Raw genomic sequence first — 26133 nt, forward strand, 5'->3', positions numbered from 1 at the left:
CAGCACTTTCTAGTGCAAGTTGTCAAAACATTCCAGTCATGGATTTTTGTTTATATTTTTTAACCAAAGGGGGGCAGTAAAACATTACTGTACATGCCTCATACACAGGCCTTGTGCTTGAGCCCTATTTGAATACTCTATTAATGCATCCTTCCTTCTTTACTTCCTTCCTTCCTTCCTTGAAGTAATCACTGACCTGACATGGTTTGTGGATTCTACATTTACATTTTTGTCATTTATAAGACGCTCTTATCCAGAGAGACTTACAGTGCATTCATCTTACAGTAAGATAGCTTTTTACATTTATTTTAAATGTATTTAACCTTAAGTCAGTTAAGAACAAATTCTTATTTACAATGACTGCCTACCAAAAAGCAAAGGCCCTCCTGCGGGGACGGTGGCTGGGATAAAATAAATAACTAAATAAAAAAATAACATAGAAATATAGGACAAAACACACATCACGACAAGAGAGACAAAACAACACTACATAAAGAAAGACCTAAGACAACAACATAGCAAGGCAGCAACACATGACAAGACAGCATGGTAGCAACTATAGCTAGGTGAGACAACCACATATCACAGTCATAGTAAGTACATTTTTCCTCAATAAAGAAGCTATCAGCAATGTCGGTGCTAGTAGTGCATGTTTTTATTTTATCTTTTAAAATCTTCTAGCTTTACCCCCAGCTGACATGGTCTTGGAGCTGGGACTGTTTAAAAGCCAAAGGTCCTCATAATACACATTTTACAGTCTAATATGTTTACACAGCTTTAATAATGGACACACTTTGAAGTTCAAGGTGATGGCTGCCTGGTTAAACAGATAGGCCCTTTAATGTTGTTGCCTTTATGTCCCTCATTTAACCCTTTATGATGCATCCAATCCTGACAAACCACAATGACTGCCAACTGTCTGGTATGCATGCTTTAAAAGAACATAGGGGAAGGTGGGGGCTTGAGTGGGGGGGTACTCTCTCAGTGTGTGAGAGCTAATTATCAAAATCCAGAAAAGAGCCGTTCAGAAGCAATTCCCAAACCTTCCATAACAAAGCGATCAGCTACAGAGAAATAAACCTGGAGATAAACTTGCCCCCTAAGCAAGCTGGTCCTGGGTCTCTGTTCACAAACACAAACATGCCCCAGGACAGCAACAAAATTAGACCCAACCAAATCATGAGAAAAGAAAAATATAATTACTTGAAACATTAGAAAGAATGCACCAAAAAAAACAGAGCAAACTAGAATGCTATTTGGCCCTAAACAGAGAGTACACGGTGGCAGAATACCTGACCAATGTGACTGACCCAAAATTAAGGACATCTTTGATTATGTACAGTCTCAGTGAGCATAGCCTTGCTATTGAGAAAGGCCTCTGAAGGCAGAGCTGGCTCTCAAGAGAAGACAGGCCATGTGCACACTGCCCACAATATGAGGTGGGAACTGAGCTGCATTTCCTAACCTCCTGCCAAATGTATGACCATATTAGGGAGATAGATTTTCCTCAGATTACACAGACCCACAAAGAATTTGAAAATAAATCAAATTTGGATTAACTCCCATATCTATTGGATGAAATACCAGTGTGCAATCACAGCAGCAACATTCTGTTGCCACAAAAAAAGGGAAACCAGTGAAGAACACCATTATAAATACAACCTATATTTATGTTTATTTATTTTCCCCTTTGCACTTTAACTATTTGCTAATCATTACAACTCTGTAGATATACATAATATGACATTTGAAATCTATGTATTCTTTTGAATCTTTTGGAAGTGTAATGTTTACATTTATTGTGTATTGCTTATGATCTTTTTCACTTTCTTTGGCAATGTAAACACATGTTTCCCATGTCAATAAAGCCCTTAAATTGAATTGAGTGAAAGACCCTTTGAATTGAGGGGGGGGGTGAAACCACTAAAACCATTGAAATGACACCTCAATCAGGTAAAGTGAGAGAATGCCAAGATATTGTGAACAACTTTCTAATATGCCCCAACTCACTTCCCTGTATTTTCCTAGAAAAGAGGTGCGGGACCTGGGAATGACAGTGGTGATCGATGCCAGGAAGAAACCTCCTCCCTCCTTCTTCTACAAAGCCCTACTGATGGTTCAGGTTAGGAAAATAAGAGCCATTCCTTTACATTAAGAGTCAACTCTCAAACTATAATCCATCTGCCGATCTAGATTCTGAGATAAAGAGTTGATAGTGGTGTGTCATACCATGAGGTATCTAGTTACAGGGTGTTAAAGGTCAGGAACAGTCTTGTGAAGGGAACCAGATTAAAGTATGATGACCAAAGTATGAAAAATGACAGTTGCTTCTATATTGATAAAGTTTGACCATAAAGTTACTTGTCCCTTCCCCCATGCCAAACACTTGGATTCATTTTAAAGAAGACAAGGTGACATCACCTTAACTGTCATTAAGGTACACCAATGGCAACATGATATTCGCTTACCTAATTGAAATAAGTACCGCCTTGTGAACAACATCAACATCATGCTTCTGTCCATTTGAGCTGGTCTGTATGTCTAGGTAATCCTCTCTGGCGCAGCTTTTTTTTATTATATTGCGTAGTAAAACTGCATAAGCCCAATGTGAAGTTAAAGTGTCCTGTTAGCTAACTAACGTTAGCTGGCTGGCTCACTAGCTAACATTACGTGTATGGTCTCCACTTTCTGGAGGACCGAGTTTTGAAATCAGTGGAATTTGAGTATGATAGCTAAGGAGATGGAGAAAACATGTCTCCGGATTACATCTCAAACTAAGGGCAACCATAGCATCCGACAGGAGATGCGTACATCAATGATGTATAAGGGTAAGATAGTCTAGCTATCTACATTTTCACATATTACACGTTTTTAATTTTGACAGAAAGTGGTTTAATTTCAAGTTAAAGTGTACTGTTAGCAAACTAACGTTAGCTGGCTGGCTCGCTAGCTAACGTTACTTGTAGGATCTTATTATTCATATCTCAGACCCAAAAAGTTAAATCAGGGTCCATATCACTTGGATCAAAATAAAACATAATATTAAGAGTCTTTCAAATGAACATTAACAGTAGTTTATTTTAAAATTTTCCTGTTTGTTTATGGCGTAATACAGCTCTTTGAGTGTGGTTTTTGTGCCTAGCAAATGATATGAATAAAATGTGCACACGTGGCTACATGCAGCTCTCGCTTTGATCTCAAAACAAGCGCATCTACTCAGGACTGCTCATGCTGTAATCACAGTCCATTTCAAAGTGAATGGCACAGATCCATTTGTGGCAATGGTCGAATTGCATATAAGCCTACTGCAGCTCTGATTGTTTATGCCGCACCGGTCTGTGTGTCAATGCAATAGAATACTACTCTGAAGTGTTCTGCCTTCCACAAAATCTCTTGCATAGTTAGTTTGCATACTAAGTCTTGCATGGTTTGTTTTATTATGTTGCATCGAAAGTGACTATTATTGCGTTCATTCGATCACAATTGTCCCAGTAAAGAGAAACGCTGATAGTTTTAACTGAAAGGGAAAAGTCTAGAAAGAGTGAAGTTCAATCTTGTGCTTCTCACTGGTCCTGATATTTCTTCTGTGCAGCTTAGAGGGAACATTGCTTATATGTTTCCCCTTTCATCTGTGTCTGGTGTAAGCTAGGTACTACCTCGCTTGGTCTTCATGCAGCATGGAACAAAAGGGGGGGATTGGTCATTCAAAACTCTAACGCAGTTGTTAAGTCAACACATCCATCAGTGCTGCTGTGAACAGCATTACTAGACATGCCAAACGGAAGATGTATAAACAATCTATATATAATTGATGCATTTAAATGTTTGAGTTGCTTTGTGTATCCCCAAATTTGCTTGGGATTACTTTACTGCGACAGTGTTCACTGCATCCAAGTTACTTGAAATAGTTGTTTCAAAGAGCTGTCAGTCAATATAAGCTCTTTTCAAACTTCCTGGTAGTTAGCTTAGAGAGAAAAAGTACTTTTCATAATGACTGTTCAGGACCTTTAAAATGCTGTATGGAGGTATCTAGTTACTGGATGTTAAAATGCAGTATGAAGTCATCTAGTTACCGGACGCTAAATTGCTAAACAACCAATCCGTCTGTACTGAAGAACAAGCTATGCAAAAAAAATTCAATGGACCCTATATTCATATTGCATACATTGTGATGATCTGCAATGATGTCTTGTCCTGACATGTTTCCTTAATGGTCGTCTCCATAGGAACAAGCACTGCATGCGGTCCGCATTGTGCTGATGCTAGTTGATAAAGAATCAAGCCCTCGCCCTGAAAGACACCCTGGACTACAGGTCAGAGGGCATACAGACACACATGCGCACGCACACACACCCATAATTCTGTTTTGCAAGACACCCTGGATTTGTCTAAAGGGGGGGGTCCTCCTCTTGTCTCCTCTCCTTCATATACACTAATCTGAAAGCAATACGAGGGATACTTCCCTTCCTCATTTTCAATCCTGCAATCTGGACTATTGAGACATGTCCACACAGGCCCTCGCTCTGTAATATGACTGACCCCTCCCCACATGCCTCCTGTCAATCAGATGGACATGGTGACTTCTCTGAAGGCCCTGCACAAGCTGGTGGAGGGACAACAGCTAACCTCTGATTTGGACGGGACCTTCCCCTACAGCCACACTGATTGGCTGCAGTTTCATCAGGTGCAGTATAATATTTATAAATGGTTTCAACATATGTCATGGCCTCTTTAAATCATTTGTATGGTCAAGATTTCTAGTAGATTTCTAGTAAATCGGATATACAAGTGTCATCAAATCAATTTGAAATTGTTGTTGACAGATGTAGGATCTTATTTCGATCAACCTGTTGCAGGAGTACTGTCCTGCAATCCAGGAAATGTAAAACTTGTAGTGTAGTTGTAAGAAATTTCAGACTACGAAAATGTTTTAAATCAACCCCTACATGTCCATTAATTATAATCCACATAATATTTCACATTTCCTGTTGTTGCAGGATTAGTCAACAAGGATCTTCTTGGGATAGTGGGCGAGTTTGGGCTTGTTTGCATAGCTGTTGTCATTGGTATTCCAAAGCATAAATCCCCCCCAATCTATTGCATTGGCTTTGTTTTGAGTCTGGATCCTAAAATCTATTTTCTTAATCCGTTTCAGAAGCTAATTTCCTTTGTGACGGACTTGCAAGGGGCAGCCCATATACTACATAGAGCAATCAAGAAAATTGATGGCAATCCAAAAATGGACACCGCCCAGGTAGTTACAGTTTCATGAAGTAACTTAAATAAAACATTTTTTTTTTTTAGCTTTAGGTTGTTGTTGTTGTTGTTTTTTGTTCAGGACGTCCAGCTATCTATTCAAGATCAGAAGACCTCAATGAAAGAGGTACTGCAGGACATCCGATTGGTTACTTTACAGAGAGAAGGTGGGGCCATCCTGGCCAGAATGAGGAGGGAAGAGTTTCGATTTGCCAAGTCCGATGACTACAGGTATTGGTCTTCATCAAATTCATGATTTGTTGTGGATAACTGATGTGTAACACCCATACAATTGTGAAAGCCCTCCATGACACTGCCCAAGCTAAAACGGGCTATGTGGCAAGTGACCACAATTCATCCATCTCTATGGTATCAACCATCTAGGTGATGCCACGACAGCCATTTTGTGCCAGAACTCCATAAACCATCTATCATTGTGAAGTGGTGAGGACAGGAGTGAATGTTTGCTAACGTCCACCTCTTATTACAGTGACGCTTTGGAGTCAGTGACGGTCCTGTATAACCAGGTGGAGGAGAGTGTTCATACGCTGGTGATGAAGTCCAACGAGTCACTGCGGCACCTGGACTTCCTGCTCAAACTCAGGGAGGCGGAGTCAGATCTCGACACGGTAGGTCAGGAGGTTGCAACGTTACAGGACATTCAGATAGAAGTACAGTGTCTTCAGAAAGCGTTCACACCCCTTCCCTTGACTTCTTCTACATTATTTTGTGTAATAGGCTTGATTTCAAAATGGACTAAATAGAGATTTTTCTGTCACCTGCCTACACATAATACCCCAGGATGTCAAAGTGGAATTATGTTTTTTTATATTTTTACAAATGCATTTTAAATGAAAAGCTGAAATGTCTTGAGTCAATAAGTATTCAAACCCCTTTGTTATGATAAGCCTAAATAATTTCAGGAGTAACAATTTGCATTTTGACATGTATTTTATTTAACCTTCATTTAACGAGGTTCTACCAAAAGGCAAAAGGCCTTCTGTGGGGACAAAACACATGGCAGCAACACATGACAACACAGTATATGTTGTGTTGCTACCATGCTGTGTTGTCATGTGTTGCTACCATGCTGTGTTGTCATGTGTTGCTACCATGCTGTGTTGTCATGTGTTACTGCTATGCTATGTTATTGTCTTAGGTCTCTCTTTATGTAGTGTTGTGGTTTCTCTCTTGTCGTGATGTGAGTTTTTTTCTTATATATTTTTTTATTGTATTTTTTAAAATCCCAGCCCTCGTCCCGAAGGAGGCCTTTTGCCTTTTGATAGACCATCATTGTAAATACGAGTTTGTTCTTAACTAACTGACTTGCCTAGTTAAATTAAGGTTGAAATAAAATACAAATAAAAGCATGGAAACAACACCACATAACAACAACATGGTAGCAACACAACATGGCAGCAGCACAACATGGTAGCAGAACAAAACATGGTACGAACATTATTGGCACAGACAACAGCACAAAGGCAAGAAGGTAGAGACAACAATACATCACACGAAGCAGCCACAGCTGTCAGTTCCAGTCGCTAGCTGCGGCGAACTGAAAAGAGGAGCTTAACCAGTCACATAATAATTTGCATGGAGTCTGTGTGCAATAATAGTGTTTAACATGATTCTTGAATGTCTACCTCATCTCTGAACCCCACACATGCAATTATCTGTAAGGTCCCTCAACATTGTAGTTACTCCACAATAGTAACCTAATTGATAGAGTAAGAAGAAGGAAGTCTGTACAGAATTAAAATATTCCAAAACATGCAATTTGACAGAGCTTGAAGAATAATTGGCAAATGTTGCACAATCCAGCTGTTAATCGCTGCCACAGGTGCTTCTACAAAGTATTGACTCAGGGGTGTGAATACTTATGTCAATTTCTGTATTTTATTTTCAATAGATCTATAAAAATGTCTAAAAACATGTTTTCACTTTGTCATTATGGGGTATTGTGTGTGGATTGGTGAGCTTATATATTTTTTTCATCCATTTTGAATTCACGCTGTAACACAACAAGATGTGGAATAAGTCAAGGGGTATGAATACTGAAGGCACTGTATATTGTGTACAACAGATGTTCTTATTTGTCACTTAGAATAGGAAACTACTAAATTTTCGCCTAAAATGACATACCCAAATCTAACTGCCTATAGCTCACGACCTGAAGCAAGGATATTCTTGATACCATTTGAAATGAAACACTTTGAAGTTTGTGGAAATGTGAAATTAATGTAGAAGAATATAACACATTAGATTCCATCATCTTTGAAATGCAAGAGAATTTAGAGGATGGCCACCAGACAGCAGCAGTGTGTGTGCTAAGTTTCAGATTGTTTCAGTGACGCATTACATTACTACACTATATATATTGTATCAAGTCTGCCAGGAGTTTGTCCAATTAAGCCGAATTGGTCAATTTATACATTTTCAAGTACATAACTACAGAGAACATACATTTTTTATTACCATAGCATTTTTGTAAGTTTAGACACTCTAAGGAATGTCATACATGTTGGATAATTAGCTTCCCTACAGAAAAGACACTAACCTTCACACATCTAGATGGTCGGGTGGGGTGGGTGTGGAGCCAAAGACAGTAGGGGTTCAAACTGAAGAACCCAGTTCCTACATTTGAAAATAAAAATGGATTTTTATCAAACACAACTATGCTACCTGTTATCTCTGGGACCCTCAGGATGACAAAACAAAGATTACTGAATGTAAGTACATGATTTACCTTCAGAGGTGAATGTGTCAAACCAGTTGCCATGATAAAAGCGTTTTGTGGTTGTGCACTCTCCTCAAACAATAGCATGCCATTTTTTCAATGTAATAGCTACGGTAAATTGGACAAGGCAGTTAGATTAACATGCTCTCTGTAATATGCTTTCTGCCGAAATAAGACATGTCTATGTCCTGGAAAGTTGGCTGTTACTTACAACGTCATTCTAGTCACATTAGCAACAACCTTCCCAGTTTAGGGAAACCAATCCCTTAGAGGTTAAATCAAGGGCACCTAAAATGATTGAAAGAAAACGAATACTCTATTCACGTAGGTCTGATTAGTATGCCTTATGATATATATTTTTCTATCTGAATGTGTATTTCATAGGCCAAGATGTGGTTTAATACAGAAGGAGAGCAACAGCTAAAGGTTTCCAACTCAACAGAGGACAGCCTGGAGAGTGTGAGCAAAGCCCTTCAGCACTTTGGCTCCTTCCTCACTCAGGCCAAGGTACAGCTGGGTTGGGGTTAGACTGTTAATAAAGCTTATGAGGTAAATTCAAGTCAATGATCGAAAATGCTTGTAAAACTCACAGAGTGGGCCTTTAAGGCCTTTAAGGGCTGATTCCTTAGTTGAGATCTATAGATGTGATTCACATTTCTCTGCAGACCCCTATTGTCCTTAGTGGAGGCTATTCACAAAGGTCTGGTTTATATAGAAACAGTTTTACTAGTCGGAAGTTTACATACACCTTAGCCAAATACATTTAAACTCAGTTTTTGACAATTCTTGTCATTTAATCCTCGTAAAAATGCCCTGTCTTAGGTCAGTTAGTTTCACCACTTTGAGAAACTTAACTGGTACCTTCAGGCGTTTGGAAACTGCTCTGAAGGATGAACCAGACCAGTGGAGGTCTACAATTTGTTTTCTGAGGTCTTGGCTGATTTCTTTTAATTTTCCCATGGTGTCAAGCAAAGAGGCACTGAGTTTGAAGGTAGGCCTTGAAATACATCGACAGATAAACCTCCAATTGTGTAAGGGGTGCGGAACTGGTGGCAGGGAAGTCAGACGCAGGAGAGCAGAACTAGGTAATAGCCGGAGCAGTTTAATACAAAAACCCAACGGCATAAAGAAATAACCAATATGGGTAGAAAACCCGACGCGCACCAGTAATCATCTGCGCAAGCACTTACAACAAACAATTTCACACAAAGACATGGGGGGAACAGAGGGTTAAATACACAACACTTAATGGGGTAAATGAGAACCAGATGTGTAGGAAAACAAGACAAAACAAATGGAAAATGAAAAGTGGATTATGGATGGCTAGAAGACCGGTGACGCCGACCGCTGAACGCAGCCCGAACAAGGAGAGGAACGACTACGGTGGAAGACGTGACAAATTGACTCAAATGATGTCAATTAGCCTATCAGAAGCTTCTAAAGCATGGCATCATTTTCTGGAATTTTCCAAGCTGTTTAAAGGCACAGTCAACTTAGTGTATGTAAACTTCTGACCCACTGGAATTGTGATACAGTGAATTATAAGTGGAATAATCTGTCTATAAACAATTGTTGGAAAGATTACTTGTGTCATGCACAAAGTAGAGTTTTAATGACTCCAACCTAAGTATATATTAACTTCCGACTTCAACTGTATGTAGGCCTTATCTCAAGTTAAGATTTGACTCTGAAGAGAGGAAAAACTAGTCAATACATCCAGATGAGCCAGGTTAATAAATTCCATCTCATTTTTCATAGACGTATGTTTCTTTGACCGGTTTATTTTGAGATATCCATTTCATAATTTATTTCCTCTTACACCACAGCTGCAAGAAAAACACAGTTGGAGCATATTTCCTCAGAATAAATAATGAAAAACCTATTCATCACAATGAAATGCGCTTATCAGATCTTACGTAATGTGCAGATGGGGAGGAAAAGCAGGAGTTGAAGGAATTTAAATCTTTGTTATTCATCATAGGAGAAAAAACAGCAGACCTTGACACTGATGATGGAGGTTGAGAAGATTCTGGGTCCCAACAACTCTAACACTGAGATGGAGGTTTTTCGGACCGTGATGAACACTTTCAAATCCTATATGGCCGACTTTCTGTTACGAGCGGAGAAAAGGCATACCGAGCTTGACAACATGGTGTATGTCTATCGCTTCTGTGAACAGGTTAGTCGAGCAATACCCTGGTTCTTTCAAAACCTCTTCTTTCTATTTTTACTCTTTTATTGCTTCCTTTCAGCCTTAATTCTGGATCAAGTCCACTTAAATTTCAGTCAGCTACAGAATATGTATTACACTTTGATGGAGGACTGACAGGAATCAAAATGGAATTGATTCTAACTCTGCGTCATTTCTCCCACGATATTACTTTTACCATCACTACCACCATGTTTCTATGTTGTAAATCATATCATGTATGAACTGAAGGAAGGAAGGAAAAATGCATTTATGGACGTTCCCCCTCTTTAACCCCTAGCCAGTCATCAATCCCTCCCATCAATCTTTTCTGAACCCCAACTTCTCATCCAAGTAATACACAACAAAAATACTTAACTTCTAACACTTCTGAAATAACACTATGACACTAACAAATCTGCTCTCTGTATTGTTTCCTGTAGGTTGCTTCCCTAGCCAAGGAATGCAGGCAATATCTTGAGCAGGTAGAGACTGGGTGTTACCCTGCCAAAGCCAATCTAAGTACACTTAAGACCTACAAGGAGAGATTGGGTGACTGCTTCTCTGCTCGACACTTCCAGACTGTGAAAGCCAAAGCCTACAGTGCGAGGGGCTCTGGGGGGATGAGGCTGTGGAATGCAGCCTGGATCCAGTGCCAAGAAGTCAGCCAGCGGCTGGGGGAGAGATTGCAACGGCGCGGAGGAGCAGCCGACAAAGACCAGCAGCAGCTCACAGCTGGCGGAGCTCAAGTGAAGAGCAGGGTGCTAGAAGCGGGAAAGGAGAGCGAAGAGGAGAAGGTGGAGGGGGCTACTTGCTCCCTCGCTCCGGCCTCAACTTCCCCTCCAGGGGTGGCCGATAACTCGGGGAGGGCCTCCCAGGACCAGATGGAGAGCAGAGAAAGCAATACTAGGGACAGCGCTCACATCACATGTTTTAACCTCCCTTTCAAAGCGGACTCGAAAGGGGGCAAAGGAGCCAAAGAAGTGTCCCAGTCACCTAAATCCCCAGGCAAAGAGGGGAAACTGATGCCAGTGGTGCCTCAAGATGGAGGAGGTGGCCCAGGGAGGCGCCACAGCGAGGTGGACCTCAAGAGGGGGGATCCGATTGGCAAGTGTGAGGCGTTTCCATGGAAACACAGTGCCTTGGGGCGATCACTGAGTGAGGGTTCCTGTATGAGCTCTCTCCTGTCCTCAGAGTATGGCTCCTCCCCCTTATCGGCAAGGCGCTCCCATAGCCGGCACCTAGTAGTGGCACTGCAGTCACCCCAAAACCGTTATGATATCTCCCGTAATGGAAGTTTCTGCTCTGGCCACTCCTGCTGTAAGTCAAATGGGGATAGGGAAGGTGGTGACCCCATACAGGTGTCTTCAGTGTCCTTGACTGACCATAGTGGTGACAAGACACAAGAAGCCTCGTCATTAGCCGACACACAAGCTGAAGAAAATGGCAGCAATGTCCTGTGAGTGATGCACCTCCTTCTCAACAGCTATCAGAAAAATGTTTTCCCAGAAATACTCAGCATAGATGCGGTACAGAGGTCAATACAACGCAGTGGGGGATAGAAGAAGGATACCGGCTTGGCGCACGTCCAACAAATCTGCTCTTGCGCTCTTAAAATCCATCATGACGGATTTATTGTAACAAGCCCACAATGTGGTTACTAAAGTCTGATTTGGGTGTATTTGGCTATTTTTGCTGCATAACATTTAGAAGCAGTCCCTTTTCAGGTTTAGAAGAAGTGACTGCTAAATGCTAACTCCTGTTCGTATAATCTGGTAGCATAGCTAGCATAGAGAAATCAGAGGTGTTAGTCAAAGTCATTTTTAACTGTAATGCAGTTGATTGGTAATGTGGACATGAACATGTATTCGGTTTGACATCCATACAAGCATTACACTCCGATTTGTACCTCAACATAGTGTGACATACACATTTTAACAATAGCCTAAATGTAGGCTAAATTTGCTGGGGGACAATGAGGAGATTCGGGATCTTTCCCTCACTGCATCATTCCCCCACGTGTTTCCATGGCATTTCCATTGTTTTGGTCGAGTTCCATTGACCTCTTTACAGCAGCTATGCCATTAGTCACACAAGCTATTATCAATATGTAATTGTTATGGGAATGAGTTTATGGGAAATACGTCTTAAATAAACAAATGACTGACAAATGACATTTACAGCATGCAGTGTTAGTAGAAATGCATCATCGATATGGTTTCTCTTTGGGTCTTTGTCAGATTTCAGATTACGATTAGTTGCCTGTAATCTTTACAATAACTACATACTGCACAGCAAGCAGTACCGGAGTGCCAAGTCTAGGTCCAAGAGGCTTCTAAACAGTTTCTACCCCCAAGCCATAAGACTCCTGAACATCTCATCAAATGGCTACCCAGACTATTTGCATTGTCGTCCCATCTTTACACTGCTCCTACTCTCTGTTATTATCTATGCATAGGCACTTTAATAACTCTACCTACATATACGTATTACCTCAATTACCTCGACTAACCGGTGCCCCCGCACATTGACTCTGGACCGGTACCCCCTGTATATAGCCTGTTATTTTACTGCTACTCTTTAATTATTTGTTACTTGTATTTCTTATTTGTTTAGGTATTTTTCTTAAAACTGCATTGGGTGAGGGTAAGGGGTGAATTAGCGAACGCATTGTCCAAATTCCTCCTTAAAATTCCCAATTTCCTGTTTCCTGTGTGGACAGGAAGTTGCAGAGGATCATGGAGGAGCTGTTGTTGACTGAGAGGGAGTATGTACGATCTCTAGGCTACGTACGAGAGCACTACTTCCCTGAGCTGGAGAGGCCTGATGTGCCTCAGGACCTAAGGGGCCAGGGGGGGAACATTTTCGGCAACCTGGAGAAGCTCCATGACTTCCACCGCCATCACTTTCTGAAAGAGCTGGAGGGCTGCCTCCGAGAACCCTTCAGAGTCGGACGCTGCTTCCTACGACATGTGGGTTCCCATGGTTACAAACCTTAACCGTGTAATAACTAAACCTAACTTGAAAGGGATATTTCAATCTTTTGTTCATAAATCCACTGTTAATACAATCCCAAAAATGTTGCATGTCAGCAGTCAAGTTTTCAAAAGTGTTTTTTACTACAGAGCAAAAACTGTGATGATGCGTTTTAAGTGAAGGACGGTGTCCTCATCACTTCACAGAGAAGTTCAAATAGACAGTTAGTAACACTGGAATAACAGTATTTATTAACACTGGTATAACAGTATTTATTAACACTGGTATAACAGTATTTATTAACACTGGTATAACAGTATTTATTAACACTGGTATAACAGTATTTGTTAACACTGGTATAACAGTATTTATTAACACTGGTATAACAGTATTTATTAACACTGGTATAACAGTATTTATTAACACTGGTATAACAGTATTTGTTAACACTGGTATAACAGTATTTATTAACACTGGTATAACAGTATTTATTAACACTGGTATAACAGTATTTATTAACACTGGAATAACAGTATTTATTAACACTGGAATAACAGTATTTATTAACACTGGTATAACAGTATTTATTAACACTGGTATAACAGTATTTATTAACACTGGTATAACAGTATTTATTAACACTGGTATAACAGTATTTATTAACACTGGTATAACAGTATTTATTAACACTGGTATAACAGTATTTATTAACACTGGAATAACAGTATTTATTAACACTGGTATAACAGTATTTATTAACACTGGTATAACAGTATTTATTAACACTGGTATAACAGTATTTATTAACACTGGTATAACAGTATTTATTAACACTGGAATAACAGTATTTATTAACACTGGTATAACAGTATTTATTAACACTGGTATAACAGTATTTATTAACACTGGTATAACAGTATTTATTAACACTGTTATAACAGTATTTAGTAACATTGGTATAACAGTATTTAGTAACACTGGTATAACAGTATTTAGTAACATTGGTATAACAGTATTTAGTAACATTGGTATAACAGTATTTATTAACACTGGTATAACAGTATTTAGTAACATTGGTATAACAGTATTTATTAACACTGGTATAACAGTATTTAGTAACACTGGTATAACAGTATTTATTAACACTGATATAACAGTATTTATTAACACTGGTATAACAGTATTTAGTAACATTGGTATAACAGTATTTATTAACACTGATATAACATTATTTAGTAACACTGATATACCAGTATATTTGAATCCAACTGCTCTGAAACAAACAATCGACAAGTGTTTTACAATAACATTGCTTTACTTTTTGGGGTGAGAGACAGTTCAGTCTTTTTATTATAACTTATCTTTTCATCTGTTGGCACTCACCAACAACAAGTGATGTGGACTGCATGCCACAAGTCAGGTCAATTATAATCTTGAGAAATCAACAGGCACGTAGGTTCTACAGCTGTGTAAAACAGAAAACAATAATAATACTTTATATTTTATTGATTTGTATTTTCTATTGAATTCTGTGCTTCTACCCCTATCCAGGGAGAGAGCTTTGGTCTATACGCCCTCTTCAGCAAAAACAAACCCCAGTCAGACAGCTTACTCATCAACCACGGCCATGACTTTTTCAAGGTGAGGACGTCAAATAAACTGTCAGAATACACTGATATTACAGTATATAATGCTATACTCATCCTTATGTGAAGTATTTGTAGTGCAAGTGCCCCCGTAACAATGTTGTTTGCAAAAAAAACACAAAAAAAAACTTTATTAAAAGTTGACTGAGTTTAAATAGAATTGACCAAAACTCGGTTAGGACATGTATGTTAAACAATCAAATTCCTATTTTAGAAAAAAAATGCAATTGGAATTTCAATTTTTAATTTCTGATTTGAATGAATTGATATGGAATTGTCCCGAACTCTGTTTTCCTAACACTCCAGCAAAAACAGCTGCAGCTGGGGGACAAGATGGACCTGTCTTCTTACCTGCTGAAGCCGGTGCAGCGGATCAGCAAGTACAGCCTACTGCTGCAGGACATGGTGAGGGAGTGCGGGCCCCACAGGAGCCGTGAGGAGGCCGAGGTCCAGCACGCCCTGGAGGTTATCCAGTTCCAGCTAAGGCATGGCAACAACCTGCTGGCCATGGACGACATCCAGGACTGTGATGTGAGTGAGGAATTAGGAAGAGGGGATTGGAGGGAGAGGTATAAAAGGAGGACTGAAGAGTACCATTCTAAATAATTGCGCCGGAGGAGATGGCTGCCGTTTTACGGTCCCCGAACCAATTGTGCTATTTTGAGTGTTTTTTCACATCTTTTGTAACTTATTTTGTACATAATATTTCTGCCACTGTCTCATATGATCAAAAAGAGCTTCTGGATATCAGAACAGCAATTATTCACCTCAAACTGGACAAAGATTTTTTGTTTAACTAGTCGGACACGAAGGATTTACCGGACCAGGCCCAAATCCCTGTCATTCGCATGAAGAATACATGCCGATACAGGGGACGCAAGTCTAGGTGCCTTGTGAGAATTAGTCAGCGAGTGGGTAACCCGCCTCTACCATACTGGCCAATGTGCAATCATTGGAGAATAAACTGGATGAGTTCCGTTCAAGACCTATCCTACCAATGGGACATTCAAAACTGTAATATCTTATTTTTCACAGAGTCGTATCTGAACGACGACATGGATAATATACAGTTGGCTGGGTTTTCCATGACAGAACAGCTGCCTCCGGTAAGACGAGGGGTGGTGGTCTGTGTTTAACTGATCAATAGCAGCTGGTGTGCAAAATCTAATATTAAGGACATCTCAAGGTTTTACTCGCCTAAGGTGGAGTATCTGATGATAAGCTGTAGACCACAGTGTTTACCAAGAGAATTGTCATCTATATTTTTCATAGCCATCTATTTACCACCATAAACCGATGCTGGCACTAAGATCACACTCAATGAAAGGTACAAGGCCATAAGCAAACAATAAAATGCTAATGCAGAGGTGGTGCTTCTAGTGGCTGGGGACTTTCATGCAGGGAAACTTAAATCCGTTTGACCTCATTTCTACCAGCATGTCACGCGCAACCAGAGGAGAAAAACTCTAGACCACCTTTACTCCACACACAGACGCATACAAAGCTCTCCATTGGGCAAATCTGACCATAACTCTATCCCCCTGATTCCTGCTTACAAGAAAAAAACTAAAATAGAAAGTACCTGTGACTCTTTCAATACGGAAGTGGTCAGATGACGCGGATGCTATGCTACAGGACTGTTTTGCTAGCACAGACTGAAATATGTTCCGTGATTTATCCAATGGCATTGAGGAGTATACCACCTCAACCATCAGCTTCATCAATAAGTGCATCGATGACGTCGTCCCCATAGTCACCAAACGTACATATCCCAACAAGAACCCATGGATTACAGGCAACATCCGAATCGAGCTAAAGGCTAGAGCTGCCGCTTTCAAGGAGCGAGAAACTAATCCAGACGCTTATAAGAAATTCCGCTACACCCTCTGATGAACTATCAAACAGGCAAAGCGTCAATACAGAATTAAGATTAAATCCTACTATACCGGCTCTGGTGCTCGTCAGATGTGGCAGGGCTTGAAAACTGTTACGGATTACAAATGGAAACCCAGAGCTGCCCAGTGTCGTGAGCCTACCAGTCGAGCTAAATGCTATCATGCTCACTTAGAGGCAAGCAACAATGAAACACGCTTGAGAGCACCAGCTGTTCCGGACGACTGTGTGATAACGCTCTCAGTAGCCGATGTGAGCAGGTCAACATAAACAGGTCAACATACACAAAGCCGTGGGGCCAGACGGATTACCAGGGCGTGTACTCAAAGCATACGCGAACCAACTGGCAAGTGTCTTCACGGACATTTTCAACCTCTCCCTGACCGATTCAGTAATACCTACATGTTTCAAGCAGACAACCATAGTCCCTGTGCCCAAGGAAGTGAAGGTAACCTGCCAAAATGATTACCGCCCCATAGCACTCACGTCGGTAGCCATGAAGTGCTTTAAAAGGCTGGTCATGGCTCACATCAACAGCATTATCCCGGATACGCTGGACCAACTCCAATTCGCATACCGCCCCAACAGATCCACATGCGCAATCTCAATCACACTCCACACTGCCCTTTCACACCTGGACAAAAGGAACACCTATGTGAGAATGCTGTTCATTCACTACAGCTCAGCGTTCAACACCACACAGTGCCCACAAAGCTCATCACTAAGCTAAGGACCCTGGGAATAAACATCTCCCTCTGCAACTGGATCCCAGACTTCCTGACGGGCCGTCCCCAGGTGGTGAGAGTAGGCAACAACATGTCTGCCACGCTGATCCTCAACACTGGGGCCCCACAGGGGTGCGTGCTTCGTCCCCTCCTGTACTCCCTGTTCACCCACAACTGTGTGGCCAAACACGACTCCAACACCATCATTAAGTATACTGACGACACACCAGTGGTAGGCCTGATTACCGACAACAATGAGACAGGCTATAGGGAGGAGGTCAGAGACCTGGCAGTGTGGTGCCAGGACACAATCTCTCCCTCAATGTGAGCAATACAAAGGAGCTCATTGTCCCCATTAACATCGACGCGGCTGTAGTGGAGTGGGTCGAGAATTTCAAGTACCTTGGTGTCCACATCACCAATGAACTATCATGTTCCAAAGACACCAAAACAGTCGAGAAGAGGGCACGACAACACCTTTTCCCACCCAGGAGCGTGAAAAGATTTGGCATGGGTCCCCAGATCCTCAATAAGTTTTACAGCTGCACCATGGAGAGCATCCTGACCGGTTGCATCACTGGGGCCAAGCTTCCTGCCATCCAGGACCTACAGTAATATACTAGGTGGTGTTAGAGGAAAGCCCAAAACATTGTCAACGACTCCAGTCACCCAAGTCTTAGACTGTTCTCTCTGCTACCGCACGGCAAGCGGTAACGGAGCGCCAAGTCTAGGACCAAAAGGCTCCTTAACAGCTTCTACCCCCAAGCCATAAGACTGCAGAACATTGAATCAAATGGCCACCCGGATTATTTACATTGACTTGACCCACCCCCCCATTTGTTTTTACACTGCTGCTCCTCGCTGTTTATTATCTATGCATACTTTACCCCTACCTACATGTACAAATGACCTCGACTAACCTGTACCCCCCCGCACGTTGACTCAGTAACAGTACCCCCTGTGTATAGCCTTGTTATTGTTATTTTTTTGTGTTACTTTTTATTATTTTTTACTTTCCTTTATTTGGTCAATATTTTCTTAACTCTTTCTTGAACTGCTTTGTTGATTAATTAAGGGCTTGTAAGTAAGCATTTCAAGGTCTACACCTGTTGTATTCGACACGTGACAAATTAAGTTTGATTTGATTTCGTTCAGCCGACCCACATTGGAAAAATTGGCTAGACCCAAATCACCATCTGTGGCCTATACTGTAAACCACAATTGTGAGTTCGTTCAGATATGAATATTTTCTCCCTTTTATGTTAACCTCCGTTGTCAAGTTTGTAAGATGAAGATAAAAGTTTGACTCTTCCAGTCATACAGTACAGTGCAGGGGTTTTGAAACTTATTTTCGGGTGACCCACTTTGGCCAAATGATTTACCCACCTAACCCAAATAACATTGATCTACCACATCCGTGAGGTCGTTCGGAACCTATAACACTTCTTAGTTTGTTCCTATCAGGGGATGAATACAGTACAAGGTCAAATGTCAATGTACTAAAAAGGGTTCATCTTACCACAGATGCACCCTGACAGAATACAGCCTGCCCTCAATGTAATTTCTCTTCTCCTGTAGGTCAACTTGAAGGAGCAGGGGCAGCTGATTCGTCAGGACGAGTTCCTGGTGTCCTTCAGAAAGAAAAAGTGTTTCCGCCACATCTTCCTCTTCCAGGACCTTGTCCTCTTCAGCAAGACTAAGAGGACTGACGTGGGCAACGACACTTATGTATATAAACAGTCATTCAAGGTATGCAGGTATACAAAACACAGCACAATATACCTCAATGTGAAACTTGAGCCAAAGCTACCTGTCACGGATCCCTCCGGAACTTTCATTACCCACACCTGTCCCCTGTTCCCACTGATTTGTATTTGTATATATGTGCCCTTTGGTTTCCATTGGGCAGTCAATTAATGTTACAATGTCCGTTGGTTGTGTGGGCACCTGTGCTGTGTGTTTTGGGCTTTTGTGTCATTGTGGATTGCACAGACAATTACGGGTCTCGTCCCGTGTGCTAATCATTGTGAGCTTGTGTTATTTATTCGAGGTACTCCTCGCTCTTTTGTTTGGGTTTCAACCCTGTGTTTTTGTATAGTATTTGTTTGGTCGTCATCCCTGTGCCTTTACACGGCACGCCGTAACTTGGGGTAAAATAACAAAAAACTATTATGCATTCCTGCGGCTGTCTCACAAATAATTTATTCAGCGTGACACTACCTTCCTTGGAAATCATTGAAACACATGCTTACGTCATAAAAGGGTCATGTGGAGGCCTTGCATCAGATGAAAAGTATTATGTGAAATGTCTCATTTGAGCTACTGTAGCTACCCTCCAAAAGTTTCACTTCCAGGCCCACTTCCTCTATTGCGTGGAAACCTGTATATGATTCACTGTACGTTAACACATACCCTGTTTGTAAATGGAGAAGGAAACCTGTCTGTCTAGGTTGATTACTTTCAAAATATACATACACTGTTATATCCACGTATAGTCCTTTATATGCCTTATAAAGGGTTTATGAACACTTCAAAACCTTTTACAAGCTGTAGTTTGTTTAAAGACCATGTTTTCTGTTCTGACAGACCTCTGACATTGGGATGACCCACAATTCAGGGGACAGCGGGCTGTGCTTTGAGATCTGGTTCCGAAGGAGGAAGTCCCAGGACACTTACACCCTGCAGGCCGGGAACAGAGAGGTGAAGGATGCCTGGACCAAAGACCTTGAGCGCATCCTCTGGGAGCAGGCTGAACACAACAGAGGTCAGAGTTACCCCTGAGACTAACCAAATCAAATCAAATCAAATTTATTTATATAGCCCTTCATACATCAGCTGATATCTCAAAGTGCTGTACAGAAACCCAGCCTAAAACCCCAAACAGCAAGCAATGCAGGTGTAGAAGCACCATCCCACTAACCAGCCAATCAGATCTCTCATGCCCTAAAATGATCTGGTCTGTATCTGAAAACATTACTAGCAGTCAAATCCTTGCTTGCTCTGTTCTTATTTCCTCAATTCCTCTCAAAGGGCATTAGAGGTGACGGTCCCATGGAAAGACTATGATCATCCCCTCCAATGCACTTTGAGAGGAATGGAAAACACAAGGACTGAAGAAGAAAGGATTTGCCAGCTTGGAAAGTATTCAGATACAGCCACAGAGGTCAACCTACTATATTTTCCCACACTACCACTGATCTGAAAAGAGTTGATGGATTAAAGCAATGACTTTTAAACCAACGCTTTCAACTGTAATCATGTGGAACAGACAATGAAAATAAGCAATTTCAGGCTACTGGTATGTGGTATACAGCTCCCATCACTTGCCAATACTTGGCAAGCAACCAATCAGATTGTAGGACTAAGTGGAAGAAGGGAGGGTCTTGACGGGAAGCTCTTGCAGCAAAGATCTATATTAAGCGCTGATATAATGTCCAAGACACACTGGTGGGATTGAGACTAGCACACACCCATAGATTTGTTGGTTCTATGTTTGAGCTTTCTTATTGTGTTCCTCCCCTAGTATGTCAATTACTTGCTTACTAAATCCTTATTTTCGTCCCCTTTGGGACATAGGTAAGGCTATAATGAACTCTCTCTACTTCAGGGCTCTCCAACCCTGTTCCTGGAGAGCTACCCTCCTGTAGTTTTTCAATCCAAACCTCAGTTGTAACTAACCTGATTCAATTTATTAACCAGCTAATTATTAGAATCAGAAAGTGTAGTGAGTGTAGTGAACTTGTTTGTTTGCCCATTATTAAAGACCAAAATTGGCATAGTTTTATTTTATGTAAATACAAACTTATACCAGTTTTACTTGATGATCAAAATGTCGAAATCGGCACCATACAGGTTGCAAAATAGTTAGGAAGAGATTTTTGATGTGCTGATTCTGTGGCACATGGTTTATGAATTGATACGAAAAACAACTCTTGGTTAAAAGCATAGTATTATACAAAATTCTTGCCACAAACAGAATGTTATGAATATGGGGCGTACAACCATCTCAGCTCTGCAGATTTTGCTACGAAGAGACACAATCATTTGATCACTTATTTTGGTATTGCCCATTTGTAGCTTGTTTCTGGTCACAGGTTCAAGAATGGCTGAAAAATCACAACATTTATCTAAAATGAACCCTACATTTAGCATTGTTGGGAGATTTGAAAAACCATAGTCAATCAATCAACAATATAACAATACGTTGACTTTTAGTAGAAATATGTATCTTTAACTTACAATCTGTAGATACTATGCAGTTAGACAGGTTCAGAATTTATGTGAAGAATCACAGCACAGTTAAAAAAAGATATGTCACATGGAAATCATAAGAGGGCGGTTTACGGAGATAGGTGGGATGGACTGAGAGTAGCTGAGGGGTGGGTTTACGGAGATAGGTGGGATGGACTGAGAGTAGCTGAGGGGTGGGTTTACGGAGATAGGTGGGATGGACTGAGAGTAGCTGAGGGGTGGGTTTACAGAGATAGGTGGGATGGACTGAGAGTTGCTGAGGGGTGGGTTTACATATATAGGTGTGATAGACTGAGAGTTGCTGAGGGGTGGGTTTAAAATCTCATGTTCTGTAATAGTTATGACTGAAAACACTATGTATAATGTATCAGTACTATCTATCTAGATGTAATGTATATCAAAGTATCAAATTACTTTATTCTTACTCTGTATCTACTGTCAAAAAAAAGCGACATTTAAAATGTGTGTAGAATGTACATAAAATAAAATTAAAGTTGGGGGGAGGTGGTGTATGGGTAAATATTAATAATAATAATATTATAATCAGGAGCACTAGATTAGGGTTGAAATAAAACCTACAGGATGGTAGCTTTCCAGGATCAGGGTTGGCGAGCCCTGCAGTCTACTTATTTCTGTCTATGGTATCATATTGTGCCTCGCTCCAAGAATGGTTGACCTGTGACAGTTTATCTAGGTCAATGTTATTATTGTGGTTGTTTTATTCCAGAGATCCATATGCAGGAGAGGGTGTTCATGGGTATCGGGAACAAGCCCTTCATGGATATCCAGCCTAGCGACGCGGCCATCAATGACAGGGCAGTCAACTGTGCTCTGATGGGAAGAGGTACAAATCCATAGCATACTATAGAGATTACATTAGGACAAGTTTAATTCCATTGGTATTCAATTCATCCCATTATTATTACGTATTCATTCATCAAACTCATCTAATATTGTAATTAAATTCTGAATGGAATGGATATTCAGATTAAGAAATTCACACCATCATAGATGTTTTTGCCCAATCCTAGCTGTTCCTACTTTGGCAATTCTCTTGTTGTCTCAATCACGTCCAGTCCCATCTCATACAATTTGATCTCATCTGGCCCTCCCAGAATCCAAGGCGTTGGCCTCCTCGGGGACGTCTGGCTTGCAGGGCGGGTTTCCTGTGAGGCGGCCAAACTCCTTTGACTCGGGGAGCTGTTTGTCAACCTCCGGCAGCCACTCCTCTTCCTCCTCGGGGAGAGGGTCCCTGTCCTCCCCTACGGGGGCGTACCTGTGCGGCCCGAAGCTGAGGGGGGTTGCTGGGGGTCAAGGGGGGTATTCGGAGAGCCCTGGGGTCCTGGGTGAGGATGACATGGACCAGGAGAGCGGGAGTCAGAATCTACTGAGTGAGTGGCTTTAATAAGGAAGGTAGCATGTTTGAAATGTAAAGCATGCTACTTTGAGGGATATTGACTTGTATTGGTCTTTTGATGGAAATGGTTATCATTTTGTGACACCAACCGGGTAAAGAAAACCAAAGCATGAATGGTTGTCTTTCCTTGTCCAAATCCTGTTTAAAGAGTAAGGAAACAAATGGAATTTTGTAATTTGGGTGAACTATCACTTTAAGTCTCATATGTCAGACTCTCTTCCTCGCATCAAGCTGAGGCATCTGATGTCAACAAGCCCAATATTTCTCTTAAAACAGTGCAGAGGTGGAAGATGGCTGTAGATGCCTGGGTAACTGCTGTTTGACTTCACATGAAACTAAACTACAGTTTTTAATCCTAGTGCTAAACTTGTGCATAGCAGCTAATGTTTGTAGAATGATAAGTCGAATATCGACTCAGGGGAATGAAGCAAAAGCAGTGTCATAACTCTCCTGTGACGATCTGAAGGATCAGGTTACAGTGGGTCCGCTCTACAGCCCTGCTCTCTCTCGTAGAGGGGGAGAGCGGGAAGTCAGCTGTTTTATGGTCAGTCATAAAATATGCTGCCCCTACGCTCTGTAGTGTTTGAGATTGGAATGTAAACTGTGGAACACAGAGAGTCCCTTGGACATCAAAAGTTTGAATAATTAAACAATATTTCTATGTTTGAGAATGTGAGAGTGGTCCGTGGACAATTAAAGGACAGTCATGACGAGTGTGTTTTATTTGGTGATCTTATGAAGGACAGGAAACACTCATTACTGTGTCTTTGGTTGTGTACACTTCTTAATTATGGGGTTTACATCTAAATATTGTGAAACGTATGTGATTAAACATGAAATTATTTGTGAAAAGATGTAATGTGAGGGGGCCACGCCCATGTGAGCATAGACATTATGTCGGCGTCATGGACCGCCCTTTCCTCAGAATTGTATATAACCCACTCCTGATGAAATTTACATTAGACCAGAAAATATGGAGCTGACACTACATGTTGAAATGGTTAAGAGCTACAACTCTATAGTCCCAGGAGTCCAGACAGCTACACAGCCGGAAATGGTTAAACTCTGAGACTATCAATCACTACAGAATCAGAGTAAATCCTAGACGTAGTATTACTAGTCTGCAGCTGGAAATGACGTAAATCTAGTATGAGAATACCGACAACCGCAGAAGCATCTATTCTATGCAACGATCAACTGTCCGCCTGACGTATCCATTACAACAGACACTATCCAGAGCCGCGGGGAAAGCTACAACCACGAAATACATGGTGACTTCTGGGGAAGTTAACTAGAGACTCTGATGAACTGAATCTCCAGCAGACTGACCGGCGATTCCAACAGAGAAGACAACAACGACATACGGGTGTAAATATATACATTGCAATTATGGTCGAGAGAGAGGCCGTTCATGTGCAAAGGATTAGCATTTCAAATCATATAATTATCAACTGTTTGTAGTGAATCAATTTTGTCTCTCCCACTCTTTCGCTGTCTCCATCCCTCTCCATTGTCTACCAAGCTGTCATCTGGTTTAGCCCACTACGGACTTATCAATGCATTGAGTTAGTAACCAATGACTATGTTTGTTTATGTATTTCTGTGGTCATTTAGTTAGTTAGTAAATAAATAATTAAGCAAATTTCTATATCGCTGATTCATCATTTAGGCTAGGGTTCGTGCAGATATCCAAGGGTTTGCGTTCTTCAGTAATGAGAACTGATGAGGTAATAATGGTACATTAATAGAAGACTAATTGATAAGATATAAAAAAATATCTGAAGAGTCGATTTTGGAAATAGAGACTATATAAACATTTTTCAGTGGTGCCCAGACTTCCTAGTTTCTTGAAGTTTACATGATTAGTTTACTCATGTAATAATAATTACACAGAGAAATGTATTTGATAATACAACAGTCTTCACATTAATGAATAGTCACAGACACAACAGCAGCAAAAGGTTATCATGGCTGTAGTCAGTTTTGCTTGTTTTCGCTGTTTTCAAAATAGCATTTTAGTGTTTAAATTGTGAAGAAATGCATTAAATTAGCTTTAACTTGATTAAAATGAATTGGAACGGGGTTGTGGAGGGTCTGTCTGTTTTACTGTCTGGCTACTGTGGATGCCCCAACACAGACTAGATCTGGTCAAATGGGCTTTTGCCAGACAGGCAATACATTCCGTGTGCTTTATTATTAACATGAGAGGGGATATATGTTCCACTATATGACGTAACTAAAGACAGAGAACTGCCAGGCACAAAGCGGATCAGTTAATTATTTTAAATCAGAATGAGTAAGTACTCCTACTCTGAGATGGTTTATGATATGGACCCTGGTGTATACAGCCCCTCAAACCTTTCAGATTAGTTCCCTTCCTTTTCCAGTGGACAGCTCTGAGTCTTCGGGAGAGAGCTTGAGCGGCTTCAGCAGCTCTGCCTCCTCTGTGTGCGCCTCCATCGTCAGCCTGAAGGAGCCTCTAGCCCGTAGACCTGAAGACAACGACCTCCACAAGGCTAAGAGTCCCATCTGGTCTACAGTAAAAACCACCTCACCCTTGCTCCCACCCAAACCACCTGGCCTGACTAAGGATCCTCCCAAGGTGTGTGTTGAGACTAACTATGAGCTGTTTATTTTCCCATGATATCATGCTATTAGACTTATGTCATGCTATTAGGCTTAAGTCATGCTATTGGGCTTAAGTCATATGTTCACTGAACCATGCATTGATGTTGTGCACCGGACACCAGGTCCACCTTTCCTCCTGTGTTCTCCCCTCTCCATCTCTATCCCCAACTACATCTGTACAGTTTAAATAAAGCATTACAAAAAGTTGACCTTTAAAAAAAAGAATCATGCTGTGATGTCAATGGGAGGCATGAACTGATGTTCTGGTCATTTTCCCCACAGGTTCAAAATTCGGTCATTGGGAAGTCAACTGAGGTTTGAGCTCTGAGTTTGGTAAGTTTGTCTGTAACGATGACATCACTCTGCACCATCTACAGTTGGCCTGTATATGTGTCTGGCTATTTTCTAATATG

The 26133-nt window shown here is 41.1% G+C and overlaps 1 protein-coding gene across 3 annotated transcripts in view; it reads left to right on the top strand.

Moving 5' to 3' along the window:
• LOC112246237 (pleckstrin homology domain-containing family G member 4B-like) overlaps positions 1 to 26133 on the top strand; it is a 61763-nt gene that overhangs the window by 30632 nt on the left and 4998 nt on the right. For 2 of the 3 annotated variants that reach the window (XM_042324757.1, XM_024414539.2), the window contains exons 6-23: positions 2029 to 2122; positions 4227 to 4313; positions 4568 to 4684; positions 5156 to 5254; positions 5339 to 5487; positions 5747 to 5885; positions 8381 to 8503; positions 9978 to 10175; positions 10628 to 11643; positions 12907 to 13156; positions 14712 to 14801; positions 15113 to 15337; positions 19003 to 19173; positions 20011 to 20188; positions 22403 to 22519; positions 22791 to 23066; positions 25480 to 25694; positions 26003 to 26053. In XM_042324757.1, coding sequence (XP_042180691.1) covers positions 2029 to 2122; positions 4227 to 4313; positions 4568 to 4684; positions 5156 to 5254; positions 5339 to 5487; positions 5747 to 5885; positions 8381 to 8503; positions 9978 to 10175; positions 10628 to 11643; positions 12907 to 13156; positions 14712 to 14801; positions 15113 to 15337; positions 19003 to 19173; positions 20011 to 20188; positions 22403 to 22519; positions 22791 to 23066; positions 25480 to 25694; positions 26003 to 26041 — 3583 coding nt within the window. In that variant the 3' untranslated portion in view covers positions 26042 to 26053. The remainder of the gene's footprint in view (positions 1 to 2028; positions 2123 to 4226; positions 4314 to 4567; positions 4685 to 5155; positions 5255 to 5338; positions 5488 to 5746; positions 5886 to 8380; positions 8504 to 9977; positions 10176 to 10627; positions 11644 to 12906; positions 13157 to 14711; positions 14802 to 15112; positions 15338 to 19002; positions 19174 to 20010; positions 20189 to 22402; positions 22520 to 22790; positions 23067 to 25479; positions 25695 to 26002; positions 26054 to 26133) is intronic. The other variant, XM_024414540.2, reaches the window with a different exon arrangement.

Source organism: Oncorhynchus tshawytscha, linkage group LG07, assembly GCF_018296145.1.
Source record: "Oncorhynchus tshawytscha isolate Ot180627B linkage group LG07, Otsh_v2.0, whole genome shotgun sequence".
In the NCBI taxonomy this organism is placed as follows: domain Eukaryota; kingdom Metazoa; phylum Chordata; class Actinopteri; order Salmoniformes; family Salmonidae; genus Oncorhynchus; species Oncorhynchus tshawytscha.